Source organism: Rhopalosiphum padi, chromosome 4, assembly GCF_020882245.1.
Source record: "Rhopalosiphum padi isolate XX-2018 chromosome 4, ASM2088224v1, whole genome shotgun sequence".
Lineage (NCBI taxonomy): Eukaryota > Metazoa > Arthropoda > Insecta > Hemiptera > Aphididae > Rhopalosiphum > Rhopalosiphum padi.
In genome coordinates this window covers 4210992-4229277 of record NC_083600.1, presented here as the reverse complement: position 1 = coordinate 4229277, position 18286 = coordinate 4210992, and the positions used below count along the sequence as shown (strand labels likewise).

General features: G+C 24.9%; 2 protein-coding genes across 4 annotated transcripts; one reads left to right on the top strand and one right to left on the bottom strand.

The window, feature by feature from the left end:
- Positions 1-413: 413 nt before the first annotated feature.
- Positions 414-7520, bottom strand: LOC132929662 (GRIP and coiled-coil domain-containing protein 2-like). The gene is made up of 17 exons (XM_060995169.1): positions 7314-7520; positions 7092-7170; positions 6856-6932; positions 4918-6364; positions 4764-4852; positions 4556-4699; positions 3959-4149; positions 3587-3812; positions 3357-3524; positions 2932-3138; positions 2631-2863; positions 2386-2566; positions 1627-1806; positions 1479-1575; positions 1213-1415; positions 1037-1145; positions 414-971 (listed from the first exon to the last, which is right to left on the bottom strand). Exons 1-17 carry the CDS (start codon positions 7344-7346, stop codon positions 910-912), a joined length of 3726 nt encoding a protein of 1241 aa, XP_060851152.1. The 5' UTR covers positions 7347-7520; the 3' UTR covers positions 414-909.
- A 124-nt stretch (positions 7521-7644) lies between these two features.
- Positions 7645-8700, top strand: LOC132929663 (small ribosomal subunit protein uS14m). 3 transcript variants are annotated; one of them, XM_060995170.1, is made up of 4 exons: positions 7645-7849; positions 7914-8072; positions 8134-8312; positions 8378-8700. In XM_060995170.1, the coding sequence occupies exons 1-4, from the start codon at positions 7775-7777 to the stop codon at positions 8379-8381; spliced, it is 417 nt and encodes a 138-aa protein (XP_060851153.1). In that variant the 5' UTR covers positions 7645-7774; the 3' UTR covers positions 8382-8700. The 3 variants fall into 3 exon arrangements, with proteins under 3 accessions (XP_060851153.1, XP_060851154.1, XP_060851155.1); XM_060995172.1 differs by having other exon boundaries at positions 7662-7849; positions 7918-8072; XM_060995171.1 differs by lacking the exon at positions 8378-8700 and having other exon boundaries at positions 8134-8316.
- Positions 8701-18286: the final 9586 nt, after the last annotated feature.

Below are 18286 nucleotides of genomic sequence, written 5' to 3'. Positions count from 1 at the left end.
TGATGTAGGTATACTGGTATAGTATTATGATAAATCTCTATTGTTCTGGAACATAATTCAAAATAAAACCGACAAATAGTATACATTTCTAGATAATTTAAAAAAGTTAAAAAGGAATGTTTGATGTGTCAATGTGTGTTCATTTTATTGAAAACCAATAAGTAGTAATATATTCAAAAGAAACATTGTTTATAGGTAATACATTATTTTTGGATTGTATACATAATACATATTTAATTAAATCAATAAACATTTTATAAAAGGAATCATAAAACAATAAGTAAGTACATTGTACATAATACATTTATAACAATAATAATTTTTTTATCAATAATATTAATTATATCAGATAAGATACTATTTAACTGACAAGATGAAATGTAAAATACTAAACACAAATATTATTTTAGTGTATTTAAAGTATAATAATTGGATTCTAATTTAGAAAAAATAGCAAGGAATGGTCTTAAATATATAAATTTAATTTCCAAAAAATTAAAATGTGATGAGATGATGAGAAATTTTCATGACTTGCTTAGATATAGTAATTGGCTAGATGTCAAATTAATTTAAATAAAAATATTTTATAAATAATACAAATAAATAAGCATGGTATAACAATTAGATTTGAAATACACCTTGAAATAATAAAAATTCTCAAATAATATTTTAACAAAACAATGAAAAATCATAATATAATAAAATTGAAAAATTGTGAAGATGCTTATTGCATAACAAATAACCTTGTATATTTAAATATGTAAAAACTATATCACATTTTGGGAAACATTACAACATAATAATACTTAGAATACAAGATAAAGTGAAAATCAATAATTAATAATATTAAGCACCTACATTCTTCTACAATAATTCATTAATATGTTTAGTTTAAACTTAAAGTGTAAACTAAGTTCCTTGTGACCATGTAAATAAACTGGACCAGCTTGAGGTTTGGTCTGATATTGATCCTAGGTTCACAAAACAATAGTTATTAATATTTATATTAAATAAAATTAATTATTTATCACTTTACCTTTAGCAATAGTTTCTATTTGCTTCTGCTCATCTGGACTAAGTTTGAGCAGTTTGTTTATTACTGGTACTAAGTGATATTTCTCTACTCCACTTGACAAAGTAATAAACTATTTAGACAAATGTATAATTAACAATGTGTAATATAAATAAGTATATTTTAACAGTAAAATATACCTTAATAATTATATTTTTTAAATATTCCATATTTTGAATTTCATTATGTCTGTCAACACTACGCTGCAATCGTCTAATATCTTCTTTAAGAAATTTATTTTGTTGTTCATATCGAGAACAGTTTTTTTCAGCATCATTTAACATCATAGTTAATTGTTTTAATTGTTTCTGACTAGTGTTCAATTCACTAATTGGGTCACTAACTATAAAATAAGAAATTTAGCTACAAATATTTACAAAGTTGTATAAAGCTGATAGTTAATTACCACTATTATTATCAAATGATAACAGATCTGCTAAAGGCATAAGTACTGATTTACTGATTTTTCGAACAGATTCATTTGAACTTGCAAAATCTGAAAACTAAAGAAATATTTATACATTATAATTTAATATACACTTTCATATACTAACCATTTCATCATCATCATGAATATGATTTGAAGAGTTTGATTCTTTAAGTTTATTTTCAATAACAGGTAACACAGAATTTGATTCTGTTTCATTGGAATTTGTTTCTTTAGCTAAAATAATTTCTTGTTGTAGTCTATTAATTTCCTTTTCATGTGCTGATCGTTCATTTAATATAGTTTCCTATAAATTAAAATAAGGTCATTATTTTCCTTTTCATAATCCTGTAGACTTCTCTTTATTGGGACACATTGGTAGTATGTTATTTTATCCTAAAAATCCAAAAATTAAAAAAATCATAACATTTATTTGCTATGTTATAATTTATTGATATACAAGAATATTTTTATAATTTATGTAATGATAAATAATAAATGTAATACGATAAAATACAAAATTATGAAAATATATTATAATATGTGAAAGTACCTACTTACAAAAAAAAAAATATTAAAAATGTATCATCCGATAGACTGAACAACGTACATTTAACATTTATACCATGACGATAATAATGGCAACAATTTTCAAATCAATCAAAATAAGATCGGAAAACAAATATTACTGGATTATAGTTTATAGTTGATACAAATGTCACAATAATCTGATTAAATGGCCTATGTAAGCAGTGAACATTCAAACTATCATTAATTTATTTTGGTAATTGAAGTATTGTCCTAATTAAGCACTTGTCCTAATTAACTGGTGTCCCTTTTAAGTGAAATCTACAGTATAAACTTTATCTGATCATATTTAACCAACATTTAAAGATGTCTTCTCTTTTTCCAATATGGATTTAATATTTACAATATCATTACTCAAACGATATATTTCTTTGTCTTTTGTTGATATTGTCTTTGATAAATTACTTAATTTTTTTTCATATTTATCTATTTCTTTTTGCAACATAGTTATTTCTGTATTTTTAGTAGATAATTCAGAACTAAAAAAAAATTAAATTTGTAAAAATAAAAATAATTACGATTTTGTTTTTGGAAAGTACTCACGACACACTTTGTAAATTTATTTTTGATATATTTAAAGTTTTGGTTACTTCTTGCAGTTGTTCACTCAATTCCGCAACTTTTGCATGGTACACAGTGTCTTGTTTGTGTTTTTGGAAAACACTATGAGCTCTTACTTTATACGCTTCAAACTCGTCAAGTAAGCTTTGATTTTCTTCTGTATACTTTATAATAGATTCATTTGCTGTTTTTATTTCTACTTGCATTCTTCGAATCTAAATAAAAAATTAATTTCAAAAGTGATCATTATAAATTATAATAATAAGAATTAAAATAAATTTACTTTTTCAGTAAGCTGTGAGTGTTGCAATTGATAATTTTCTTTTTCAGTTTCATATAGTTTTTGTAACTCATCATACTTATTAGTCAAATTTGTATTCAATATATTTCCTTGATTTAAAGCAGCACGGCATTCTATTAAATTATTTTCTTTTTCATTTAATAATGATTCAGCGTTATTCAACCCCAATCTACATGTTTCTACTTGTTGCTAAAAATTAAAAATTAAAACAATGCATTTCAAATATATGTAAAGGATGAATGTTTAAATATAATTTAAATATATATCATGTTAATAAATTATACAATTGATAATTCTTTAAATTTTTAAGATTAATTATCCAATTTTGTGTACTGAGTTATCATAAAATAAAATTTATTATGAATTAATTTAATAATTGTTTGTTAAGAAACATTTCTATAACTTACTAAATTCTGTTTATTTCTTTCTTGTTCAGTAATAATAATATGCTCTAAATGTTTAATTTGTTCATGTAAAGAATCAATAACATTGTTGGCATTAGAAAGTTCCTGTTCTAGATTCTGACTATGTTGCTTTTCTTCTTTTACTTTTTGCGATAATTCATCTAAAGTTTTCTAAAAAGTCAATAAAAAATTTGATTAATACAATAGAGATAGTTTAATCAAATACTACTAACTTCATAAGAATTTAATTCTAGGTCACGAATATTAATTTTTTGTTTTTCTGTTTTTAATTTTTCCAATTCAAATTCCATGGATTTTATTTTATCCTTAGAGACTTTTAAATTGTTAGAAAGTTCTTTAATGGATGCTTCTCTATCTGTTTTTAGTATTTCGGCAGCCGATTTTTCTTGCTTCAAAATATCAAGCTTTGTATTCAAAGATTTATCTGCTTCTTTTAAACTAAAGTTAAATATAAATAATAATTAAAACTATGATAAGAACAAATCATATAAACACTTTATAATTATTTAAAAAAATATATAGGGTTAAGTTTGGTATATTTAAAATATATATAATTATATACAATATACAAATTAATAAATTACCTAATTATAGTACTGTGAGCATGTGTTAAGTCATTCTTTAAAGTTTCAATATCTGATTTTAATACGGTGCATAATTTTGTTTGTTCCAATAGCTGATTTTCCTCTTGTTTACACTTTTTAATTAATTCTTTGATTTCTACACATTTAATATCATACTCATCGCATTTAATATCATACTGTTGTTGTAAACACTAGTAAATAAATAAAATAATATTTTAATATCAATATTAACATTGTGAATTTGAATGTTACCATAGAATATTTATCACAATTTTTTGTGTTTTGGAAACTACTGATTTATTATTTATTTACTAAATTTTCACCAAAATATGTTTAGATTTTTACATATAAATTTAATTTGTTTATTAGTAATTTATACTTTATAAACTTTTTTTTTGGAATAAAAATTAAATGATCATACTTTTACAGTTTCTCACCCAATCAAGATATGAAGACTTTTTTTTATTAATATTATTTTATGATAACTAATATTTTAAATATATAATTTTAAAAAAGAATGTGGAATCATAAATATTAAACACTAAAAAAATATGTCTAGATATATAATATTAATTGTATTAAATTTTTAAATCTTACTCGAGCAAGTTTGCCTTGTTCAGCCAATGTTGTGATTTTATTTATTAGTTCACTTTTTTCTAAACTATGCTTCTTGATTTCATTTTCGATGGACTGTTTCAAATCAGCTATTTGTTTTTTTTGTTTTATAGCAATGGCTTTTAACTAAAATGCAAAATTTAATTAATTATAAATGTATTATATAATTAGTTATAATTTGATAATTAACCTTTTGTGAACGATCTTCTTGACTTTCATCTATATCACGTATTTTATAAATATTTTCCTCTTTATTGATTGATGTAGTACTTGAATCATCTATACAAATAAAAATATTAAAAAGAATTTATAAAACTTAATATTAAATTAGATTCAAAAAGTACCAAAATTTTCTTTTAAATGTTGTAATTCCATATCCATTTCATTACACAACGCATCTTTTGCTGTTATTAATTCTTTTAGATGTAATACTTCTGTTTTTAGTTCTTTTATGTTGTTATTTTTGCAAACTAATTCCTTTTTCAAATGTACTATTTGTAGGTTTACATTTTCGATAAAATTGTTTTTGGAAATATTTAAATTTTCTATTTCTTTAATTTTTTTAAACATAAATTCCCTACATTCAGATACTATAAGTTTTTGTTTTGGTAATATTTCATTCTTAATTGTATAAATATATTCTAAGTTTTTTTCAAGTTCAGCGTTTATGGTTAGTTGACTATTATCAATGGTATTAATTAGATTTTGTTGATGAATTGTGTTCTCAATAGAATTCTTTGTTTCTGAACCATTTAGATTAGTAATTTCATTTTTAGAGATTTCCTGTTTATAGTTATCTATTTTTTCTTTTAATGATTGAATAATTTTTTCCTTTTTGTTAATTTCATCTTTTAAAATTATCTCAGAATTTTTAGAAGATAATTTAAATAATTTATACTCAGCTAAAGTACGTTCAAATAGTTCAAATGTTTCATTCATAAAAGGTTCTATTTTTAATGATGATTCATTATTTTCAACATTTTTACTTTGTTTAACATGGTTTTTGACATAGTTGTCAAAAATTTCATCTAAAAGTTTTAGACAATTGGTGAAGTTTGTATGTAAATTATTCATATTCGAAGATAATAATGCATTTTTTGAATTTAAAATACTACTATTTTCAATAAGGTAGTTGATTTCGTCATTTTTTATATCAATTTCTCGCTTTAAGTCTTTAATATTACATTTGAATACATTTTCTTCTTTCTGCATATTTTGCAATCTCTGCACATATACTTCTCTTTCATTTTCATAAGTTTCCATTTGTTTAGAAAACAATTGTATTTGTTTAAGTAATTTTTTATTTTCTTCTTCGATGTCCACATAATTATTTAACTTTTCATTTAACGCAGTAATATTGTTTTCTAATTTGTTAATTACATTTGTTTGACTATCAAATGCTTGCTCCCTTTTTTCACAGTGATTTTCTAACGAAATATTTTTTTGTATTAATTCATTACATTGTTGTCTAATTTTACTCTGAACTTCTTCCAATTTTAATTTATCACTATTTAACTTTTTGTTTTCATTTTCTAAAGAATTATACTTAATTGTATTAGATTTTATCTGTTCTTTAAGATTTGTTTTTTCTTGATCGGCGCAAATCCTAAATGCCTTTTCATTGTCCAACGTTTTTTTCATTGCATCCAATGCAAGTTTGTTACTTTGAAGTGTTTTCTGTAAAGCTTCAACTTCATCTTTTTGTTGAGAAATTAATATGTGAATTTTTTCTTTTTGGTTGTTAATTACTGATTCAGCTTCTTGTAGTTCTTTATTCTTATTCAGCAATTCCTGTAAACATTTTTTATTCAAAGAACTTTAAGATACCAAATTATAATGTAATAATTGTAATATGTACAATTGTATTGAAAATATTCAACTTCTTCCCAACAATTCAATAAAATATTGTTGATTTATTATTATTTTAAGTGAAATTAATAAGAAAAATATTTTAATAACAATACCGTACATTATTTTTTTAGATTTTAGGTAATAAATAATTTTAAGAACAATGAAACAATGATTGGGATAGTATCATAATGTTTAATTCAGTCAATAAGGTAATAATAAATCTGAAAAAATTTAAGTATATAAATATTGGTCTTTTAACACAGATTAATTTTAGAATTTTACTATAACTATAATATAGTCAGGAAGAAGTGAAGAAATGCAAGCAAATAAGTCTTTTTGGGGGGTGTGCCATTTTTCAATTTACATTTACTTAATTTAGATTTTATTTAAATTTTTTAAAATGTTTATAATAATTTAAATAATTAATTTACCTGTTTTTCAGAATGTTCATATAAACGTTGCAGGTCAAAATATTTTTCTTCCCAAATCTTTTCTTTATTATGCAACTCTAAGAAAAATAACAATTATTATTAATATATCTGTTTTTGTTTTACACATTTTATATTTTTAATTATGACCAATTAAATAAGTACATTTTAACAAAAATAACTTTTTTCTTTTCAAACAGAAGATTGGCATATAATCAAAAAACTTAATTTGTAAATACCTTCATTTTCTTTCTTTATTTGCATGATTTCATTTTGGTATTTAGCACAAATTTCTTCCTTTGACAATTTTTGCAAAAACTAAACATACATAAAAAAATATGAATATTATATATTTTATAAGTAGTATAGTTATAAAAGTAACATCTGAAAATGAATAATAACATTGAGTTAAATATATATGAATAATAGTTACAGTAATAGTAATAAATTTTATAACATACATCATCACTATCATCTGAATTACAAATTTCCATAGTAAGTACCTAAAAATTAATAACACTTAAAAAATAAAACTAATAAAACCGCATAGTTTTTTACAAAAACATTATAGATATTATAAATTAATTAAAATAAATATTGGTAGATTAAACCATAAATTTTAATGAAATTAAAAACGTAGTAGTTTATTGACTAGTCTAGTTTCATTTATGTTTAAGCCGTACTTATCACATCAAATAGTATCTACTGGTACTGGTTATCACTTTTATTATCAGTATTATATGTAAATGTTATGGAATACTTATCACTGATAAAGTGATAAATGATAATTAGATCCCGAAATCTAGTCTTCCAACTGTCTTAACTTTTTAATTCTTTTATTCGTCTTCATTTAACCGCGATCTCAATTTATTTATCTAACATAGTAAATAAAATTTCTTTTCTCTGGTATTATTTAATAAAAATGTCGTTTATCATAAATGCTTTACAGAGATGTAGAGCTTTGGCTAAATTTCAAACACCAGTGAACGAAACATGTGTAAGTATAAAAAAAGTTATTGGACCGACAAAAAATGATTTATATCAACTGGTTTTATATTTAGTTAGGTATACATCCTTATAATCAACAAATTCGTAATAAATGGCCAGATTTTAGAATGAAAAAAGATGCACGGAAAAGAAATACTCTTAAAGAATATGGTGTGTACAAGCTGCGCTATAATGCACTTCGTAAAAACAATATCATTCCTTTAGAAATTCAAGTAATTGAAAATGAAAACAATATATAGTGCAATTTTATATTTTTGGTTTATATATTTATAGGAAATTGCTGACAAAGAAATCTACAATTGTCCAAGGGACGCTAGTATAACTAGAATTGTACAACGTTGTCAGGTAACTTCTCGTCCTCGGGGTAATGTCAAACGATGGCGTTTAAGTAGAATAGTGTTTAGACATCTTGCTGATTATAACAAATTAGCTGGTGTTCAGAGGGCAATGTGGTAAGTGAATGTATTTAATTATTAATTATCAATTAATAATATACTAATATAATTATATTATTTAGGTAAAATCAAAATGAAAAATGTTGCTGGTAAATAGTCTTGTTTAACTAACAAATATTTATATTTGGATTACATTCAGGCCTGGATTACTAAATAAGGTGTCGTAGAATGAGAAAAAATTGTTGGCATTATTTTGATAGTTTTTTGTAAAATATTAATTTATATTTAAATTGTGTTTAAGAATTTATTGTGTAAAATTTAACATTTCTCAATAAATGTACTGATAACCATTATTTGAACAAAAATAATAAAATCACGTGTTAAATTTATTGGACATATTGTATGAACAAAAAGTAAAACAATAAAGATGAAAAAAATAAATAAATGCCTAGTGTTCAATTTATTTTAAGTATCTGTATAATAAATTGAAACAGCCTTTTCTAACATCCTAAAGTCCATCTGATGAAAAAGTTCCTATCAAACGTTAGTAGGACAACTACACTGTTTTAGTGCAGGTACAATCTAATGTATTAGTACTATAAAAATATTTAATTGATAATTTGTATTATGTATCTAAAAATATTGTTGATGATACTTATAAATCCAAGGTAAATCACTGATTTCAATATAATCTTCATAATACATAGTTGTATTTTTAATAGTTATTATTTTAATTATAGTTATTAATTAATATACTTACTACAGATAAATTAAAAATAAACAATTTCAATAACAGATTATATATTATTGATGTATGTAAAGTTAAGTAATTTAAATGATTTATATACTTATTTAAAAGTATGTGGTACAATTAATGTATCATGTTTCAAATACATAAAAATGTTTACAAAAATAAAGTACCTATTTTGTTCTTTATAAATTCAATTAATTAATTACTTATTTTATTACTTCAGTATATTTGTATTACTTTTTTTTTTTAAATAAAAACCAATAAGTTCTTCGAGTTCAGAGAATGTTATATCTACGCTGTTATTTTTAATATTACCGTGAATACAATTTAAAGGCAAGAATATTATACAAGTTTACTCTTGATATTATAATTGTGAAGATAGTTATAAGCATCTTTTTATACATAGTTTTTTTTTTTATTAGCAAGTATAACTGCCGACTGGCACTGTTTACATAGTGGCTGTTTGCGAACTTTTTGGTTTTTTTTAATGATAACTTGATAACTGAAAGTTCAACATTTTTGTCAGCTTAAATATGTTTAGGTTAAACTCGTTTATTTAAAGTTCACGGAAAATAGAGACAATTTTTGGTCTCGTTGAGTAAATGTTTAATATCTAAAACGGAAAAATCCGTTAATGCCGTTTTTTTTATAAATATTTTACGTTTCTTGACTACCTATATCTAATAGATTAGGTATACTAACGTATTACCTATGCGGCTATGCGGAACATATTAAAATCAAATGTACCCCTCTAAAGCTCATAAGAAAATCATTATCATTTGCTAGGTAATAGCCCCAAACTCAGACTTAATACCAAACTACTTCTCATGCCTATCTGAAATTCTAAACGTATGGCATCCAACAATATAAGGTGCGATAAAATTATCAAATTGAAATAAAATACAAAAGTTTTAATTGATCACCTTGCGCATGATAAATTAATAACTAAGGCCCCTTTCTACATGTCGAACGCAGTTGCGGTTCCAGCGTATGGGCAGGATGGGCAGCTGCCCATACTAAAATTTATGATGCCGCTTATTTTAAAAATATAATTTTTATACAAAAATAAGACGTTTTATCATTTGACTTAACCTAACGTAGTTTTTCCACTATGCACTGCGTTAAGATATATTAAAGATCTACAATGAAAAGTTCACGATTAAGCAGTCTTAAACTATATTATCAATTGGTACAGAAAACTCACACAAATTAATAATTTGAAAATATTAAGAGATCCTAACTGCTGCCCTTGAAGTATTTGCTGCAAGCATGAAAAACAGAAGAATCCAATTTCAAATTTAGATTTTACTTTATATTTTAAAATTAGTATATATTTTGATCACGACTAGAAAATAACCCAAACCTCTAATTTCCACACTTAACTCAGGCTCAATACCTGTAAATCTCCAAAGGAGTTTTAAAAGAATAAGTTTCGTGACGTTAACTCTTAATCATATTTAAAATTTAAACAAATTATGCATATATACATAGCAAATCAGATATATAGTGTAGCCGTCGGGCTACTCTCCTTTTCTCAAGTAATTCATGCAAAGTACTTTTATATTCTTTCATAGCCCATATTCTTATTGTAAAATTAGTTTATAGATCGTATATTTATGATGTAAAATAAAAATATGTATATATATATGTTCATAAATGCAAAATTAAGTTATTCAATTAAAAATATTTACCGTCTTAAAATTTAAATGAACTTACTAGGTAGTGAACATATCAATAGAGCTAATTATCAAGATTTTATACATTATACATTTGGAAATCAAATAATCTAATATTAATAGCCGTATTTATTATTGTTACTGACCTTGCCCACGAAAATGTAAATTTATTATAGTATTGCCCACGCAATGAGTGCTCGTAACGAAAAGTGTAGTAAGACCTATCTAATAAGTTTTATTTTAACATTTTTCAACAGATAAGCAATATAGAATAATAGAGATATAGATATGTATTTACAGTATAAAAAGTATTTATAATTAAAAATGTATAAAATAGTTTTCTTTTTATACTTAAGAGTTAAGATTTAATACAAGATTCATCATAGGAGAATATGTTGTCTATTTATAACAAAATATGACTGTTTGAAGTTAAAATTTTTACGATTTTTAATAATTGGTGTAATTTATTCAAAAACGAATTATAAAATTATTATTACATAATAATTTTTTGACTTTTTGAATTGATTAAAGACATTTGAAATTTAATTTTTTTGTAATTATTTCTATAAATTTAATAAAATTAAAGCGGTACACTATATTTTCCCCCACATTTGTTTTTATTATTGAATTCTACGATTTTAATAATATGTAGTATTATAGTAAGTTATCTGTAATATAAGGTAGACCAGTGATATTTGTAAAATTTTCGTATCATCACGATTTCTTGATTTATTTAGTTCGATGAGTGGGCCCCGCCAAACCATACCAATATATTTACAATTTTTTAGTTTAATTATTCCAGTTAATTTGAAGGATACATTATTTTAAATTGTATTAAAATAATAAAACAACATACTATATTATTATTAATAACCTATTTAAAGCGTAGTTAAGCTTACGATTGAATATTGGACAAAATAAAAGATTTATCTTGTTAATTATTTTTTTCATAAAAAGTTTCAAAAGCAATATTTTGTTTTCTTTTATTTTAAAAATGTGCGTGTTTGCTTTAAGATCACTGGAGATATTTTTTGTTAATCAAAGTGAGTCAGTGAGTGACATATTTTTGTAACTGAAAAACAAACATGTGTTAAATACTTAAATTATACAATTTTCATATTATTAATCTGAGACCTTGGAATTCACTAATTCAGTGGTTTTTTTTATTGATTTTCTCTTTCAATAATTCTTGATTGATTTTAAAATACGATGAAGCTTGTGGACTTTAGTTTCGTTAACACTACATCTATCGATCATCATTCATCATTCATCAGTCATTACTTATCGGGAACGATACGAACCGTACAACCGTAGTGGCGTAGTGAATTTGACATTTTTCAGAGAAATGTCTAATAATATTGAATGAACGACTTATACCCGAATTCTACTCAAAATTATGTGCACATATAACATATATATGTTATACCTGACAATAAATGGCTCTTACAGCGTGATGTAGAACATCATACGGAAAAAGGAACCTATTCGTTTCCGCCAATAAAAAAATAAAAAATATATCTGTTTCCGTCAGTTTTCATTTCCTAGATAAATTAAATCTAAATTAATTTACTATATATACTTCAATAATATGTTTATCTGGTAAAAACAAATATTTTTTTTTGTTGGCGGAAACGATGCGTGCCCGAACACACAACACGATAGTCCAAGCCATCCACCGCATTAATAGATGATGTAGTATGATTAATGTCATTGCAATAGCTTGATAGCACCGGAAACCAAATATAATTTATTAAGGAATTTTCCCAAATAACAACAAATTACGTGTGTTATTATAAAACTATACGATGAAAAATAATGAAAATATTAGAATAATTCAAATGAAAACGAATAAGTATAGAATAATACCACATTATCAAATGATATATAAATATTTTAGTATCCCCTAAATTGCGTACCATTTGTGTCAAAGTTTACAATTGACATTGTATTATTTATTAACTTTTATTTAAAAGTTAATTATTTATTAATATTTTTTAGCTATTAACTCTAGTTAATTTAATATGATAATGCATGGAATAGACTTATAGTATAGGTATTAAGAAAATAAACAAATAAAAATATATTAAGTTAAATAAATAAAAATATTTAAATTATATTTAAATTAATACCATTCAACACACATTTCATTAAAAATGGTTTATACGTTTATATGTGTTTAAAATAGATTGCTAAATAATGTATAATTTTAAAAACTGCATTGAAAATAAAATATGCAGAATTAATCGAATTAAAACAAGAACATTTATACATATACTTTGCGCGATTGCTGCCGATATTATTGAAATATAAGTTTAAAATTATTTAACTGAGTGCCTGTCACCTGAGACCTAAGTATTTATTATTTTAATTGATCCGCTTTAGATGTAATTCAGGTCTCTCGTCAGTCATTATAAGTTTTGTTTTGTTTTATATGGATTATATAATATATTTTAGTTCCATTTCCATAGCATTAGCGAGTAATAAATAATAGAAAGTATATATGTACAAAATAACCGTCAAGTGGTACACACTACACGACTGCGTATAATTCATAATATTGTATCATTCAAGTATTAATTATTATTAAAATACCAACTCGTGTAATTCTCAGTAAGGTAATATTAACAATTTTAACGTTTTATTGAATTAACTCTTGTACAGCTGTGCAATAGTATAATATATTGTGAATTGTGATAATCCAATAAAAAAGTTGGTTGATCAATCGTCCAATAAATAGGTACATACAGTCTGTCTAACGAGAGAACGCGTCGATTTTGCGCAACCCCCATGCTATCAAAACTGGTTCGCTTATGGCTGGCTGGATATTATTTGGGAATGCGCAGAAAAACTGATTTTGGTCGATTTGCGGCGCATTCTCTCGCTGGACAGAGTTTAGGTATTATCTAAATACATAGTCATCGTTAATTTTGCATGCATAACAACATTAACGCAAGTAAATTGTATTATTATACAATTCCGTGTGTTGTTGAACAAATAAAAAAGTAAAATAAAATATCGAGCTGTTGTGATTTATTAATATTTAACGATTTGTTGTTTTAAACCACGTCGACCGATGGTCAGCGGTTTATATGATAGAGGGAGAAAAGTAATATCCCTCAATGGTTTTTTTTTTATGTAAGTCCTTTATTAGAAAAGTCAATACCAATCTTGAAACTATCAAACAATTTCAAACAAATACGTATAGCGGTCTAATCATGGCTTTAAAAGTTTAAAAGAATGTAACTAAAATGTTCCTCTTAGTTTTTTGTTTTACTGTTATATAGATAGATAGGTTCCGCACACATGGAATATAATATACAATATTGTTGTTCATAGTCACAAAAAACGTAGTTATTTTATAGGTAATACACTAATAATATACGACTATACATATAGGTACTTACCTATTTCAGTATTTCATATATAATGCGTATTATATAGTATTGTACACAGAGGAAATGTACTTATGAATTGTTGTAAATAGTACATTATTAGTACAACTATATTCTATACCAGTGGTTTTTAACGGGAGCGGTATCGCCCCCTTGGGGGAATTACAGTATCTCGGGGGGGGGGATCATTTTGAAGGGGAAAAACTCGGAGATTATAAATAATACAACTTTTCAATATTATATAACAACACTACGAATAATTGAACGTGAAATCAGAATAGTTGTAACTAGTAATTGAATATACCTACGCTATACAATGTCATACGGCATGTTATCTAATCGAATTTTACGTGTCAATAGGAAACGTCTTGTTTATTAAAGTGAATGAATAACTGATGAATAAATAAATAAATATATATAGGAAGACAATTTGATTTTGCATGAGGGGGGGTGTTAGCAGTTAGCTATTACGATAAAGGGGCGCTGAACCAAAAAAGGTTAAGAACCACTGCTCTACACGATTTTATTTTATTCTTAAGCAGCATATAGTACAATAACACGACAGATCTAATCACTGATCTCACCAGTTACCACCACTTGTCAAGCCGGTTTACAGTCAACAGTCAACTGCACAATGATAGTAAAACGCGATAGCTGCAATCATTACAGCTAACTAATATCATGCTAGTTTATATTGAGATCGTAACAGTGAGGACACACAATACATGATGGAATTGCTATCATAATACTTACTACTTACTATATGCAGTGCCGTAACTGGACTACTTGAGGCCCAGTGGCGGATTTAAGGAGGGGGCCAGAGGGGCCTGGGCCCCCCCCATGGCCCCTAAAATGTTTAAAAATATAACTATGACATGAAACTTATAATCACAATTCACGAAAAATTCCGGTTATATTTATAAGTCATCCTTAAAAGTTGAAACTAAATAGGCTGTAGCTATACTATAAGATAAGACGTTACATTATGCTATAGCTGCTATAATGTAACGTCTTATCTGATCGCCTATTAGATTGACGTAAAACGACATAACTTGCAGAAAGTGTCAAATATCTTATCTGAAATGAACAATTATTAGTAATAGCTAGGTTAATATATTGTATGATTTGGTTTAGTTTACTTTTGTCGTATTTACACGTATGAGTATCGTCTTGTCTTCGTAGTTCGTTATATCATGTCACAAAAACGTCAAAGTGAAATATTTACTTCTTTCTTTAAGAAAAAAAAAGTTGATGACAATAGTACACTTACAAATGAAAATATTTTGAATGAAACTGCTTCACAACAAGAACCAGCTGTTTACACTAATTTGTCGGAAATAAATGATACTAAAGAATATGATATAGGATTTGCAGTTGAAGAGGATTCTAATGTTAAAATACGAAAAGAGATAAGTCAACTTTATAATTATTTATGTAAAACGTGGACTCCAAATAAAAAGTATGTTTTTCCAGTAACAAAAGATAAAAATGGTCATAGTAGAAGTTTTCGTATTGAATGGATAGATAAATACAATTGGTTAGCTTATAGTAATTTAAGTAAGGGAGCTTTTTGCAAAGTGTGTGTACTTTTTGGACCAAAGGTGGGTGGAATTGGGGGACAAAGGCTTGGAATTTGTTTGCCAAACAACATTCGAGACGTTTACAATTTTGTCTATAAAACACTACTTTTAATTATATTTTTTTTTATATACAAATATTTTTAATTTTAATACTTTTTTATGTGCATACATTTATATAATACATTATACATAATTATACATTTTAAAATACTATTATACTAATACAAGTGTTTTTATAAAAATATGTACTAATGTAAAAAAAAATAATGGGCCCCCCCCAAAAAAAAATCCTAGATCCGCCACTGTTGAGGCCTGTGTGCAAACCAAAATCTAGAGGCCCTGTGTGGCCGTATTATACATTTTTTTGAGGTCCTGCAATATAGTACGATGACTGTGAGGCTGTGACCCGTGTGCGGTGCACGTTCTGCACACCTGATTTTTACGGCACTACGACTATATGATGATATCGCAATATCAACTGTGTAATTGTTAATGGACTGGGTGAATTAAGTTTCATCTTAAACTATTTTTTCATACATTAATGATTAGAACTCAGATATCAATTCGATATGTATTTTTTTTTTTTTACTCTAGAATAAGGAATTCCAAGAAACAAAGTAGATACATTCATAAGGTAACAAATATTTCAAAAAGAAAATTTTTACTTTGAACTTTTTGATGTTTTTCGATTTTTAGACAATTTTTTTGTCATTACATATTTTATTGGTTTTTAAAACAAATATTTTCATTTTTATTTTTTCTCGTTTTTATTGTTAAGTTAAGTAATTTGAAAATATTATCTTAAGAAATTTAGTAATGACTTATGTAATTATGTTTAATGCATTGTTCAAAATTTAACTGGTATAAATAGTTGAACGTATAAAATTTAAGTTTTATAGTTGGAAACTAGCAAAAGTTTGAATGATCAATAACTATAATAGACAATATTTGGAAAGGTGTTTGTTAAAATCTCGTTTCATTTGAATCTTCATTTTGTATTCGACATGATATACAAAAAACAAAAGTTTGTAACTTTTTTTTTTAACGACAATTATTTTAATTTTTAAATGTATTATTTCAACCTAGTGTAGTTTTTAAAACATGAAAACTATATTCAATGTATATTAAATATACATAAATAAATAATAATACAATATAATAATAAATACCATTTCAAACTTTTTCGATTAATTACTATGTTAATTACAATGCATCTCCTTTAAAAATTATGTGATTAAAAAAAATGATGAATCAATCCAATATATTTAAAACTTTTGCTATGCACCCTTATAGTTTTGTACAATTAACATGAATAATAGTCACAAGAAAATGTTGTCATCGATAAAAAAACATTGCTAATGAGTCTTTTCCAATTTTAAGACCATAATTGTTCAATATTAGAATTTCCTTAAATATTAAAATATTTTCATATAATTTGTAAGATAAATTGTGGTAGTGTGATAAAAAGAAATGTTTTTATGGTATTTAAACTCGAGACCTACTGAAAATGACCTATATTTTTAAAGCATTTATAATCCATTAAAACGCTTATATGTATAGGCTAGGTTATTTCCTTCATACAAAATTTATGAATTTGCCACCGCTATGGCACTTTGCTAGTAATATAATAATTTAATTAATGCTTATAATTAAATTTCCTTAGCGTAACATAGCTAAAATAAAAAAATCCTAATTAAAAGCAATTTTCATGTTTCATAAATATAGAAAATATGTACAATATACATAGTGATGACTGATAATATCAAAATATGAGTTAAAAATAAAACACTAAGGGAAAATAATTGAACATAACTTAAGGCACAAGGCTTTTGTTGTAGGCCATTAATAATAATAATACTTTTGAATCGTTTCACATTTTAAATAATATATTAGACTTTTGTATATCACGACACGTTTGATTTTTACATAATTACGTGACAGAAAAACAATCTAAAGGTTATCGAAGCTATACTGCTGCCTACTTGAAATCATTCTTTATGTATGTATTTATATAATAATATATATACATACTATACTATTTTTTTCATGAATAATATATTATTTTTATTAGATACGTATTCTTATATTTCAGCATTATATCAACCATAGGCTATATGCCGACATGTACCTACATAAATGTTTAATTTTTGATATTTGTTTAAACATATATATATATATATATATTAAGTACAAAGTTGCTATGAATTATAAATTACAAAAGTACATTAACCACTGAAGACACTATATATGATAAATTGATAAATAAAATTGCAATTTTTAATATGACCGATATTGGAAGAAAATAAATTGTGACATAAATGTATATCATATAATTATAGGTAAAGGTAAATAATCGTATTTATTATATTGTGGATGCATGACTGCGTGAGGTGTAAAGTAAGTATAAATGTATATACCATAGATATTTTATGTAATATATACAAGATATACAATTAGAATTTTAGTTTTCAGCAGTTTTTATTTGTTGACTATAGGCGGTACGCCGATTTGTAATATACTCAACTATATACATGAAACTCATTTAGAGACACTAAATCGATCAGACGCGTCGTCTTTCTTCCGGGCCTGTGCCCCGCCTAAAATCGCTAGTTATAATTTCGTTCTCGCGGAA

Excerpts from the sequence above, each read along its gene's own strand:
- LOC132929662 (XM_060995169.1), bottom strand. The coding sequence starts at position 7,346 with ATGGAAATTTGTAATTCAGATGATAGTGATGAT. Across the intron at positions 1,807-2,385 it reads AAGAGAAGACATCTTTAAAT|GAAACTATATTAAATGAACG; the intron begins GTTGGTTAAATA and ends TTTAATTTATAG. Across the intron at positions 1,146-1,212 it reads TAAAAAATATAATTATTAAG|TTTATTACTTTGTCAAGTGG; the intron begins GTATATTTTACT and ends TTGTCTAAATAG.
- LOC132929663 (XM_060995170.1), top strand. The coding sequence starts at position 7,775 with ATGTCGTTTATCATAAATGCTTTACAGAGATGTAGAGCTTTGGCTAAA. Across the intron at positions 7,850-7,913 it reads CACCAGTGAACGAAACATGT|TTAGGTATACATCCTTATAA; the intron begins GTAAGTATAAAA and ends TTTTATATTTAG. Across the intron at positions 8,073-8,133 it reads TCATTCCTTTAGAAATTCAA|GAAATTGCTGACAAAGAAAT; the intron begins GTAATTGAAAAT and ends ATATATTTATAG.